The 12,291-nt window shown below is 56.4% G+C and overlaps 3 protein-coding genes across 3 annotated transcripts; all 3 read right to left on the reverse strand.

The window, feature by feature from the left end:
- Positions 1-1,427: 1,427 nt before the first annotated feature.
- LDBPK_250520 (hypothetical protein, unknown function) lies at positions 1,428-3,113 on the reverse strand (the record flags this gene model as incomplete). The annotated part of the gene is made up of 1 exon (XM_003861334.1): positions 1,428-3,113. One exon carries the CDS (start codon positions 3,111-3,113, stop codon positions 1,428-1,430), a length of 1,686 nt encoding a protein of 561 aa, XP_003861382.1.
- Positions 3,114-4,661: 1,548 nt separating this feature from the next.
- LDBPK_250530 (RNA-binding protein, putative) lies at positions 4,662-5,384 on the reverse strand (the record flags this gene model as incomplete). Its single annotated transcript, XM_003861335.1, has 1 exon — positions 4,662-5,384. The coding sequence occupies one exon, from the start codon at positions 5,382-5,384 to the stop codon at positions 4,662-4,664; it is 723 nt and encodes a 240-aa protein (XP_003861383.1).
- A 3,481-nt stretch (positions 5,385-8,865) lies between these two features.
- Positions 8,866-10,836, reverse strand: LDBPK_250540 (ATP-binding cassette protein subfamily B, member 1, putative; the record flags this gene model as incomplete). Its single annotated transcript, XM_003861336.1, has 1 exon — positions 8,866-10,836. The coding sequence occupies one exon, from the start codon at positions 10,834-10,836 to the stop codon at positions 8,866-8,868; it is 1,971 nt and encodes a 656-aa protein (XP_003861384.1).
- Positions 10,837-12,291: the final 1,455 nt, after the last annotated feature.

Consider the following 12,291-nt stretch of genomic DNA (forward strand, 5'->3'; position numbering starts at 1 on the left):
GCGGCTGCTGGGGCGGCTGCTGCTGAGGGGCCATGTGCTGCGCCATTTTTTATTCTTGTTGTGCTTCGTAGCAAGTCAAGGTACGCACGCGAACAAGAGGAAAACGGCGGGTTCGCAGAGACGTCAGAGAGAGAGAGAGACAAGTCCCAGACAAGGAAAGTCTCTGTTAAGGAAAGAGGGTAGGAAGACAGACAAGTAGGGTGAGCGGGGAGAGACAACCGAGATGATGATCGTCAGAGGACGTCAAACGACAGAGAGAGAAGACCTCCGCTCTTTCTGTTCTTTGGAGGAGGGGAAGGTTTTACCTACTGTGTGTGTGTGTGTGTATGTCAGAGAGAGAACGGTCAAGACACGAAAGAATACGTGCGTGTGTGTGTGTGTGGAAGAGAAGAGGGAGACGGGGAGAGGTCGCTTGAGGAAGTTGAGATGCGGTGAAGAGAAGGAGGGAGGAGAGGTCGATTCAGACTAAGAGGACAGAAGGGGAAAAGAGGACGAGGAAGAAGAAAGAAGGCGAGAGAAATCTGCGTTGGCGACGAGGCGTGCAAGCATGTGCACGTGGGCGTGCGTTTGGTGGGTGTGGGGACAATGACATGTGTGATGGCGGCGGTGTTGGGGTGGGGAAGTATAGCGGAAGAAAAGGCGGAGGAGAGAGAGAGAGCAAGGGGCACAGTGTGCTTCGTGTACATGTGTGAGGGATGCAAAGGGAAAGAGAAACGCCCACGGGGCAGGAGACGGTGTGCTTAGCGAAGAAGCCCTCGCAAGGAAGGGGAAGCGAGGACGTCGCATAGAATGGTTGTATCCGACCGCTAGTACCTCCGACAAACTCCGCAGTCAAGGCTGTAACGCGACACGGCGCGCCGGTGCGGAGGGGGGGGGGGGCAAAAGGGTGCCGGCAGGTGTAGCATTTCAAGTCGGCACAACTGCACTTTTTGAGGTAGGGATTGGTAAGGAAACTCTGCACGGTCAGCAGGATGTACAAGTAACACGAAACCAACCTAGAGCGAGCAGAAAACGTAATAATAGCAGTCGTAGCAGATGAATTCGCCAAGTAAGGCAGCTGCGGCACGCGAGCTGAAGTGCAGACAGACAAAAACGCAATCGTGCGCGCGTGTGCGCCGTGCAAGCGTGCAGTGCAGGAGAAGCGACGTAAGGGGCCGGCATATGGGCGTGGAAGAGAGCCGACAAGAACAGCAAGCAAGGAAGCGTGGGAGCGAGACAAAGAAACCGCTCAAGGGCACAGAGGCGGCGATGCGGCATAGCGAACCGCTAAAAAGCCTTGTAGCGGTGTGGTCCCCGCTCCTGCACTTCATCTTTTCCCCCGTGATCTCACACCGCCGAGGGTGGCATACACACATTTCGGCGCCACTGCCACCACCACCACCACCACACACATGCACACCCCTTTCTTTACGGCACACGCCCTCGCGTCACTGCATGGTAGGATTCAGCGAAAAGCGCATCACGCACTCCCGTGCTTTCAACAATATCTCTCGTGCCGGACAGCGCGAGAGCGTGCCACTACCTAGCGCCAAGGCAGCCTCGATGGCTGGAGGCGGAAGAACCAGATATCCTATTCGCCGCGACAAGTCAGTGGCAGCGTCTGCTGTAGCCGAAGTGCGTCGGGCAATGCCACTGCTGCTACAGACGGCGCTGTTGGAGCACTCGCGCTCGGGTGCTCCGCCTGATGGCGATGCTGATGCATCCGCATCAATCTGAGCAATAAGCAAGCGAAGAAGCTCAGCAAGAATTTCAGCCTCGAAGCTGCATGGTCGATATTCTTCGCCAGCAAGCGCAGCGGAAAAGCCTCGGGAAGTGCTTCCTGTCCCTTCACCGTCCGTCGTGGGGACGCTCAAGCACACAACGCGCTGCAGCCGGTCTGCCATCCAAGTGACGAGTGCCGCGTCAGTGCGGTCGCTTGCGGCCACGGCTGTGGTGTAACTCGTGACGCCAGCGCGGGTACGATCGCCGCGCAGAGGGTGGAAAAAGAGATGCCCAAGCCGGCGCAACAGGTGTCGCGTAAGCAGCCGACGATGTGTCGGGTCCGCGTCGGACATCTCGCCCGGGCACTGTCCTTCGCGTGGCTCACATCGAAGGAGGAGCGCCAACAAGTGGGAGCCCTCTTGCTGAAGGACTGTGTACAAGACAACACGGAGAGATGGGGTAGCATGGCAAGATGAAGGTGAAGCAGTGAACTGGGCACCAGGCTTCGACGTGGCGGAGAAAGCAGCGAGACCCTGCGGGAAACACACTAGCTGCCTGTCATCCTCGTGAGCCGAGGGAAGCCCTTCTAGTCGGCAGCAGCACCGCACGCTGGTCTCCACCACGTCCACTGTCAGTGTTATCAGGTAGTAGAGCAGCGACAGCGCAGCCCTCTCTAGCGGCGGAGGAAGGAAGCAGGGCTCGCGGTGAAGTGTCGGCGATGGGGAGTCGGGTGCGGGTGGCGACGTAACCGTTGCCGCGACTACCGCAGCCTCCACAAAGGTGCTGATGGCGTAGAGGTTGGCGCTGAGCAGCTGAGCGTAGGAAGACCGCCACGACGGCGCGCGTCGCTCTGTCGCTGGTGGTGAAGGCGCGGCTCTCTGAAGTGCATCGGGTAGCGGCAACGTACGAAGAAAAGTCACTGCATCTGCCAAAAAGGCGTCCTCTCCTACCACGCCATCCAATGCCCCTGGAACCGCTGCCATTGAGCGTGTACGCATCCAGGTCAAGAAGCGCTCATGCGCCTCCACAAGCCCATGCAGTCGAACTAAAAGTGCGCGAGCGACGTACGGCGCTGATGCTTCCTGGTTGGAAGCGGTAGAAGCAGAGCTGCAGCTCTTAGACTGCCCCATGCAAAGTACGCGTCGTACACTGGTCGCCAACTCTGCCGTGCTCATCTCCTCGACGCACGGGGAGACACCGGTATCGGCCGTAATGGCGACATGGGCAAGATGAAACACGTGTAGAATGCTGAGTGGCGACCAGTTTACGTCGCCACTGGTGACGCTTGCAGATTCCACACATTTGGGTCCACAGTTACCGACGGCAGTCGGTATCGTCAAGAGCACCTTTGGCGCTTTATCGCAAGTCGCGCGTGAGTCTGTGGCGGCGGAGCACAACTGGAAAAACGGCATCCGGAGAGTTTGCGACGTCGATTCGGACTACCTACAGTGCCGCGACGGCCCACCAATGCGTACATGAATGGGAAACAGAGGACGAGTGGACGCAAGAGGGCAAGATGGTTTCGAGCCCTGTGTCGAGAGGCTGAGTACCGCAAGCTGCCGATGCCTGGGTGTCCGTGTTTATGAGCATGCGTGAACGTGTGACGGTAGGTCTCCATGCGCACAGGTGCGTGGATGTACTGCACGGCGATGTAGGCCAACGACTAATCGCAAAGAGTGTGCAGGGAGGCGAATCAGTCGAGAACGAGCATGTAGGGCCACGAGAGCATCTGGGAGAGGGCGAGGCAAGGGCGAAGCTGAAGCACACCAAAAGTTTGCGTCGAGGCGCTGACCGAGAAAGCGAGGCATGCCGTGGGTGGGAGCGCAGCAGCATCCCGTTTTTCAGCTTCTTCTAATGCTCGCGTCTGACGGTAGAAAGGAAGAGACGATTTGTGAGTGTGGGGAGTGGGGGGGGGGCGCGCTTTAAGAGACAGCGCCAACGGTAACGAAGATAGCATCGTGGTGCGCTCAGCTCCACGAGGCTGCCCTGCTCAGCGTGCCGTCAGGGTGAGATCTTCAAAGACCATACTCTGCCCTACTCCCGCACTGGTGCGCCACCAGTATGCACTCCAACAAGAAGAGACCAACAACGCGTGGAAGCTTGAGGGGCATATGCACAAATACACCGCGGCACGTTTTGGTGTTCCGTTTATCCGCTACGTCGCCTTCTTATCGCCCCTGAGTCCCATTTGGCGTACGTCTGTGTGTGTACCTTGCTGTTATTGTTGTTTCGGAAGCCATGGTCGTAGTAATGGTGGTGGTTCTGGTTCTCGGTGCTGCACGAGAAAAGACGGCGGCAGCACCAATGATAATGCGCTCGTATGCACACAACAAAACAAAAACAGATGGAAGCGTGGCGGGGGCGGGGGGAGGGCACTTACTGGGCGATGATCTGTGCGTGTGCGTGTGTGCACGAGCATCGGCGCGTGTATTGTGCGCGTGGCGCGCGCCAACGTGTGCTGTTAACGAAGTGGAAAAAGGAGCGACAACAGAAAAGACGAAAGTGTTTAAATACACAAAACAGAAGAGGCCGCAGGAGAATGGCTCGGCATTACACAACAACAACAGCAGGCAACAACGGACAACGAGAAGCATCATCACAAGTAAGAGAGACGGAGAGGGGCAAAGATCGTGGTTGTGCCGGTGGAGCGGCGGGGCGATTCCTTTCTCCTTTTTCCTGCGTTTATGCATATATATATATATATATGTATGCTTGTGTGTGTGTGCGCGCATACCTTTTTCGTTTCGCGCTGTTTGTTGGTTTTCCTTCAGGAATCGCCGCGTGCAGAGCCAGGAGAAAGAGAAGAGATGCCGCCAGCTCCGTCAAGGGCAGCGGAAAACAGAGTGACGAAGACTTTGGGTAAAAAAATTAGAAATTTTCGGAAAAAGGGGGAATAAAGCAGCCCGCGGCATACAAGGAGAGTGCGACAGCCTCCACCCTAAGCGGCAGCACAGATGAGCTCAGAAGCCGATCGGAGCAATGGCAGGGGTGATACTCCGACTACCACTTGCGGACGGGCCGGCAAGGTACACGGAACTGCCTGCCACCATCCCCGGGTACATGCCTCGAGCATAGCCGGCACCGCTTTCGCGCTGCCTCATCGCGTAGCCGCCGCCCACTCTGTTCATGTATGGGCCGTAGTCGGCACCACCAACCATCGGAGCCGAGGCGGCAACCGAGCTCGCGGCTGGCGCCCCCTGCTGCTCTTGCGCAAGAACCATCTGGTGGTAGTACATGGACTGCATGGCTTGCTGCTGCTGCATGCTCAGCGCAACTGCCGAGAGTCGAAGCATGTCGTACGCCTCCTTCGCGGCCGGGGCGTTCGCGTATGCCACCTTCAGCTTCTTGCCGCCAATCTCAAACCGGTTCAAGCAGGACACTGCGTAGGTGGCGGAGAAGAAGAATTGGTACTTCACAAACCCGTAGCCACGACTCTCGCCAGTGATTTTGTCGTAAATGATCTTAACACTCTCGATCCTGCCAAACTGGCCAAACAGCTCGTACACCTGCGCCTCATTCATCAGCGGTGGAAGGTAGTTGACAATCAAGTTGCGCAGCGCGTCAGGGTCGAACGCGTAGCCGCCAGACGTGCTGCCCTCACCCGCGACAGGGGCAGCGATTGGCTCAGGCTTGCTCTGCTGCGCCGGCGTGGAGGTGGCGCTCCCGTTCTGCGCGGCCGACATGTTTCGCTTCAGCGTCCTTGTCGATGTCGATGGCTGTTTATTCTGCTGTCGTGTGTCTCTGTGTGTGCGCGCACGCGTATGTGTGTCTGATGCGCCGAGGAGCGCAGAGAAGCGAAAATGAGAGAGACGAAGAGGAGGAGGAACGCTCAAGATGAAGAAACACCACAAGAGACAAAGGAAACAAGGATGCGTTTACGTCTTCGAGGGGGTGGCACGGCTCTGCGACAGATGTGCACCCACGGTGATCGGTCACCACACAGCGCAACCGAAAGAGAGACACACAAAGAAACTAGCGGACGCTGTATGCACGCGTGCGGTGGTGAGCGATAACAGAGGCAGACGAAAAACGGACGTGCAAGGAAAAGACGCGAAGAGATCGGGGATCGCACAGAACCGCGGCAATAAATAAGTCGAAAAGAGAAAATCGCGAGCAAGGAGAACAATGTGGCGAGGACTGACGAGAAGGACGAAACAGACGAGCAATAAAGAGGTGACGAGGCTAAGACGAGGGAGGGGGGAGGAGAAGAAGATGACGGAAGAAGATAAGCAAGATAAGACCACTAAAGTTAAAAAAATACACTCACAAAACCCGAAAGGCGTAAAGAAATGCAGTAAAGGACGAAAAGAGAACAAAAAGACAGCAAGCAAGCACAAGCCAACTGTCAGCTGAGAAAAGAGCCTCAAAAAAGATAAGATCGCCGGTCACGCACGCGGCAATGTCAACAAAACTGTTCCACAGATATATATATATAGATGTATATAGATGTATATATATATGTGTGAGCGCCTCGTTCTCTGTTAGCGTTCGGCGGCAAGAGCTGTTGGTCTCCCTCACGCGCCCTCTCTCCTTGCGGACTTTTTTATTTCTGCTTGTTGTTTTTGCCAGTTTACGCTATCGGCTCACTTCGTATGCGCGTCTGTGTGTCTGCCTGTGTGGCTGTCTCTGTGTGTGCGCGCGTGGATATCGATTCTCTTTGTTGGATGTACGAGCGCCCTGTGAGCGATCAAAAACAAAACCAGGAAAAAGAGGAGTAATACCAAGCGGAAGAGAAGCGGGGGCCCCAAGAAATCCCCGAAAGAAAACAATAAAATGGTAGCCAAAGGAAAAGCGAAAGAGACGGAAAGATGAGTGCGCCAGAGAGGAAAGGAAAGGCACGGACAACACGGAAAGAACGAAAGAGATGGGGGGAAGCGCAGAGGAGGGGGGAGAGTGAAAAGATGCCAAACAAGAAGAGTAGTCGAAAAATACACGAACAAAGAAAATGGAATTTGTTTTGTGTACACGATAAGCCGTTGCTGCTGCTGCTGCTGCTGCTGTTGTTGCTCGCCCGCTTTCTTGTGTTGAAGAGCAAGAAGGGGAAGTGGAAGAAGAGGCGGCGGCGGCGGCGGCGCGGCTGGGCGTCTTTTTCTCGCTCTGTCCGTTTTTCCTCCTCAGCTGGTGCGCGTCGGCGATCGTCCGCTGCTGTCCGTTGCCATGCGTTTCCTGTCGTTCAAGTAAACCGGCACGGAGAAATGGAAGCAGAGAAAAAAAAGAGGCCAAAAGACCGCGAAGGGCCAACTGTGCAAACCACGCACACCGGCCGATATCGAAAGCGCGAGAGAAAATATAGAGATGTATATGTACGTGTGTGTATATATATAATGTAAGAAAGGGGGAATGCTGGCCAATCTCCCGCCGAAGATGGTTGATCTGCTGGAGAAGATGATGATCGGTGTGAGAAAGGGGAAGTAGCGGGAGGAGGGGGGGCTGTCGCTCCTCTGCGCGTGCGTGGGTCGAACAACCTTATTCTTCTCGTGTTTGTTTGCGTACGTCTTATTTTGTTGGTTAGTGAGGTTTCTGTGTGGGTGTATGTATTAGGTAAGACCAGCCACTTGAGGAGGTGGGGCGCACCAAAAATAAAAAGAAAAAAGAGGGCAACGAGAGCGCAGCACACACTTCTCGATGGATTCCAGCACACGCGTGTGTGTGTGTGTGTGTTAGTGTGTCCTTTGCCCACAATGCGGTCGGTTTTGCTTGTTTTTGATTTTCTTTTTTTTTTGTCAAGTCGATTCGCGCGTTGGCGCTTCGGCTCCGATAGCTTCGCCGGTGGCGCGTGCGTGCGTGATGAGGAAAAGCGCAACGACAAGCACCACCCACACACACACACGCACACAAAGTCTGTAAATGGTTTGCGGGAAGATGTCGGCGAGGGCGGAAGACCGTCGAATCCCAGCGAGTGGCGTCGAACGTGAGATGAAGCTCGAAAAAAAAAAGGGGAACAAAAATCGCCTTCTTGTTTTTTTTCTTCTTTGGCTTGTTTGTATAGCGATGGAGTCTCTTGGGTGGAAGGAAACAGCGAGAGCGAGCGAGAGAAAGAGACGGGGAAAGAGGACGGAGGGGTGTCACACTAACTTGCTAACCAAGTGAATGCTAGAAGGAGAGGGTTAGTTGGTGAGGGCGCTAAAGCTGAAAATGTGCGTAGAAGACATGAGTAGGAGAAGTGCTTGTGGGTGTTGACAGATTTGGGCGCGGTGTATCAGTGGAATCACAGGAGGAGCCAGCAACAGGCAGCGAGAGGAGGAGGCCGACGAAAGAGTTCAAGACGGTGCTGAAGCCAGCTGCTCAGAGGCAGGGAGAGGTGCACTTGTTGCTTGAGTGCACGCATGTGTGCATGTGCGTGCGCGCGCTTGCAGGAGATGGTGGCAGCCGCTAGGCACACAGAGAAAGCGGAAAGGCGGCACCTGTGTGCGCTCATGCTGTCATCATGGGCACGCGCACACGCAGAAACGAAGTCCCTTGGGCACCTGCGCAGAACGAAAAGAGAACACACGAGATGCGGTGGCTCTCCTGTTCGGCCGCGGCACAAGCCTGCGGTTGCTCCACAGCGGTCTTCTTGTCACTGATGGCTCTTTACTTCTGTTTCCGTAAGAGAGCGCTGCATAACACGGAGGTTGTTAGATGGAACAGAGAAGGAAGGCGAGAGAGAAGGCATCGACGATAGAGAGCGGAGGCTGGTATGCGCAGTGGTACATTCCCAAGTCTCTCCCCCCTCGCCCCTCCACACACACATATACACATATATACAGAGAGAGTCAGCGGCAGGCAAGACGCACAGAGGGAGGAGGAAGGGACGCGAGAAGGAGAGATGGAGAGCGATGGTGCCGTCAACGAGCCTCAAGCACCACCCACGCCACAAGAACATGCACCGACTCACGCCAGCAGGCACCGCACTCACAGCGTCGTGCGCGCTCGACGACACAGTGGCGCACTCCAACAGTCCGAGCAAGAGCTGGAAAAGTAGAGCGGAGGAGGTGAGGGGCCTTACCAATGTTCTGTCTCTCTGCCGCACACACACGCGCACGCACACCCCACCCTATCCTCTGTAAGCGCCTCCTTTTAAGCACACGCAAAAGAGGAGGAATCTAGCGAGTTCAAGCTCAACTAGAGCGGTTGGTGGGGGGAGGGGATCGGAAAGAGATTCATCAACTCAACAGCCTGCACTCACGACGTGCCGGCGCCTACCTGCGGTGTGGCGACGAGCCCCACGAGGTCGCAGAAGAGCTTGTTCTTGGACACCTCCGCGAAGGTGCCCTCAACAGCAACCTGCCCCTTGTCCAGTACGAGTATGTGGTCCGCCTTGCGGATCATGCTCAACTTGTGTGCGAACATGAGCACCGTGTGCTGCCGCTTCGAGTCCTTCGCCTCCTCGATCAGGCGCGAGATGGCGTCGTGCACTACCACCTCACTCTCGCTGTCGAGCGCAGACGTCGCCTCGTCCAGGATGGTGATACGCGGATGGCGCATCAGGGCACGCGCGATGGCGATGCGCTGCTTCTGCCCGCCAGAGAGGCTGCGGCCGCTCTCGCCAACGAACGTGTCGTACCCGTCCGGCAGCGCGGAAATGAAGTCGTGCGCGTTGGCCTTGCGGGCCGCCTCGACGACGGCAGCGTAGAGCCAGCGATCGATCGGGTCATCCCAGTTTCGGCCTGGAGCGCCGTAGGCGATGTTCTGTGCGATGGACCCGCCAAACAGCACCGGCTCCTGCCCAACGTAGCCAATGTGCTCGTGCAGCCAATGTGAGCTGATGTCGCGGAGGTCGTGCTCGCCAAGCTGCACCAAACCGGCTGTCGGCTCGTATAGCTTCAGCAACAGCATGGCCAAGGACGACTTGCCGGAGCCGCTGCTGCCAACGACGCAAGTGCAGCGGGATGGCTCGATGGTGAGGCTCATGTTTCTGTAGATGAGCGCCTCCGGCCTCGTAGGGTAGGCGAAGGTCACGTCCTTGAAAGTCACGCGCCAGTCGCACGTGATTGGCGTCAGCTGTTTACATGCTGTGTGCGCCTGCCGCACTGCCTCAGCCTTGTCCAGGATGTCAAAGAGCCGCAGCGAGGCGCCGTAGCCCTTATTGATCTCGGTGGCCAGATTCGTCAACCCCATCAGCCCAATGCCGCAGTACACCGTATAGAGCATGAAGGAGAAGAGAACGCCAGGGGTCAGATGGCCGGAGGTGACGAGCATCGAGCCGGCCCACATGATACAGTACATGGCACCATACCCTACCGTCTGCAGTGACGCAACGTAGACGGAGTTCCAGCGCACCATGCGCATGCTGAGATCGAAGACACGCTTGACGTTCTTGCCGTACCAGGACTCTTCTTGCGCCTCGGTGCCGAAGGACTTCACAGTACGGATGTTCGACAGCCGCTCCTCGGCGACGGTGCCCATGTCGGCCAGAGCATCCTGCATATTGTGCTGCAACTTGCGAATGTAACGGCCGTACGAGCCGGCGAAGATGGCCACCGGCGGTATCATACACACAATCACGCTCGTCAGCAGCGGTGAGTAGTAGAGCATCACGCTGATGCTGCCGATCGTCTGCAGCAGATTCTTGCTGCCGTTTGTCACCGCCTCTGTCAGGGAGCTACCCACGACGTTGCAGTCCATAGATAGTCGTTGCACGAGCGCGCCGGTGCGGTTCTCTGTGGAGTCGAAAAACGCTGCCGGCTGACGCAAGATGCCGCTGTACAAGGCGCGGCGTAGCTTCGCGATGATGTTCTCGCCCGCGTAGCCGATGCAGTACAGTCGTAGGTAGTTGCCCGTTGCACAGAGACTGAACCAACCCAGCAGCTGCATCGACGTACCGAGCGGCATCTGCCCTCTACTTGCTTGGTCGATGAGCGCGCCAAAGCCGGCGGGAATGGCGAGTGTGGCCGCGCTGTAGATGCACACCCCCACCACGGCGCCGGCAATGTACGGCGCCTGGTCCCGCGCAGACCGCACATAGCGGGCAAAGGAACCCTTCCGCGCTGCCGGCTCCGTCACATAGATCAGGCCTTTGCTTGCCGTGGGGCGTTGCGCTGGCGTAGCGTTGCCATAGTCAGTGCGCAGACGGATGTCGGAGGCGAGCCGCCGCACACTCGTCAAGGCGGTACGCGAGACGGGCTGCCAAACAAGCCGCGAGGAGCTCCGCATCTCTGAGGTGAAGCAGGGTGAGGCAAGAGAAGGAGAGAGGGCAGAAAATATGTGAAAGTAAGAAGAGGCGCACAGGAGGGCTCGGAGAGCAGAGAAATCAGGGAGTGCGGCAGAGAGCTGTCGGCTTGGGTGTGTTTATGTGTGTGTGTGTGTGTGTGTGTGAGCAAAAGCACGTGCGCAACTGAGAAAGAGAGATCCGCGAAGATGAAAGCAGGCAGAAGAAGCCAAGGAGAGATCGACCTCTGCTGCTTTGATGATTGTGGTGGCTCAAAGAGGGGGAAGCGCCATGCAAGCCGCGTGGGGGTCGGGGGTGGAGGTGGAGGTGGGGTGCACCAAGTGGATCCCTTCCGCCGTCAGCAATGTGGCCATAATAGCCAGACGACAGAGACGAGAAAGAGAGGAGGGGGCGTACGTGAACGGCACAGAGGATGAAAAAAAAAAATGTACGTGTGCACCAATGCAAGTGGCGGAGGAGGTTGAAGGCGGGAAGGCTTGTCCAAAACGGCGTGCTCTGTTTGTTTGTTTTTTCGCTTTTTTGGCGAACGCTTGCGCGCGCGTTACGCGCATCATCGACAAGGCTGACCTCTCTTCCACCAGAGTCGACACCCCCGAGCATAGAGCACAACGGAGCCATTCGAGATAAAGCGTATTCTCGGAAGGCGAAGCACAGCGGAAGGAGCAGAGAAGAAGGAGCTGCGAATGTCCCCCTCCCCTCAAGCCCCTCTCGCCAGCCTCGTATCTGTGGCTTCCCTCCGCTTCCTGGACAGGGTCATCTGCAGAGAGTCCGTGTCCGAGAAAGCGCGAGAGAGAATGGGGGAGATCAATCTACCCTTTTCGCCCAGTCTTCATCACCGGCATCCGACGCGGTACCTGCCTGGCGCGGCCCGACCAACCGCAGCCGAGAACTCACGTCGGGTTGTCGATGAAGACTCCCACAAAGCAAACGAATGTACGCTGCTCGGCTCCTTTTTGTTCGGCTTGTTTAGTGTTTTTTTTTTCGAGGACGCATGCCTCTGCCTTCGTTGTTTGTGGTTTGTTTGTTTGGAGGTGGAGAGGGGGGGCAGATCGGGGGAGGGGTTTTAATCAAACACGGGATGTGCGTACTCCATTCCTTTGTTTCCCTCTCCTCTCTCTCGTGAACATCAAACACGGAAAACAAATGGGAAGAAACAAACAAAGAGTGACCCCACGGCACAACAACAAAAAAAAGGAAACCAAACAACGACGAAAAAAAGGAAACATGGGGCTCGCAGAGAATCGGCCTCTCACGAGAATACACGCGCACACGCACACACATGCATGTATACACGGATGCGCACACATACGCACACACCGCACGCACGCACAGACAAACACACAGAGAACGATAGAAAGAACAAAGAAAGACGAAGACATGAGAAAGGTCGGATGCAGTGCAGCGCTTTCTTTTTTCTTTTTCTCTTCATTCTGAGCTTA

Source organism: Leishmania donovani, chromosome 25 (genome assembly GCF_000227135.1).
Source record: "Leishmania donovani BPK282A1 complete genome, chromosome 25".
NCBI lineage: Eukaryota > Euglenozoa > Kinetoplastea > Trypanosomatida > Trypanosomatidae > Leishmania > Leishmania donovani.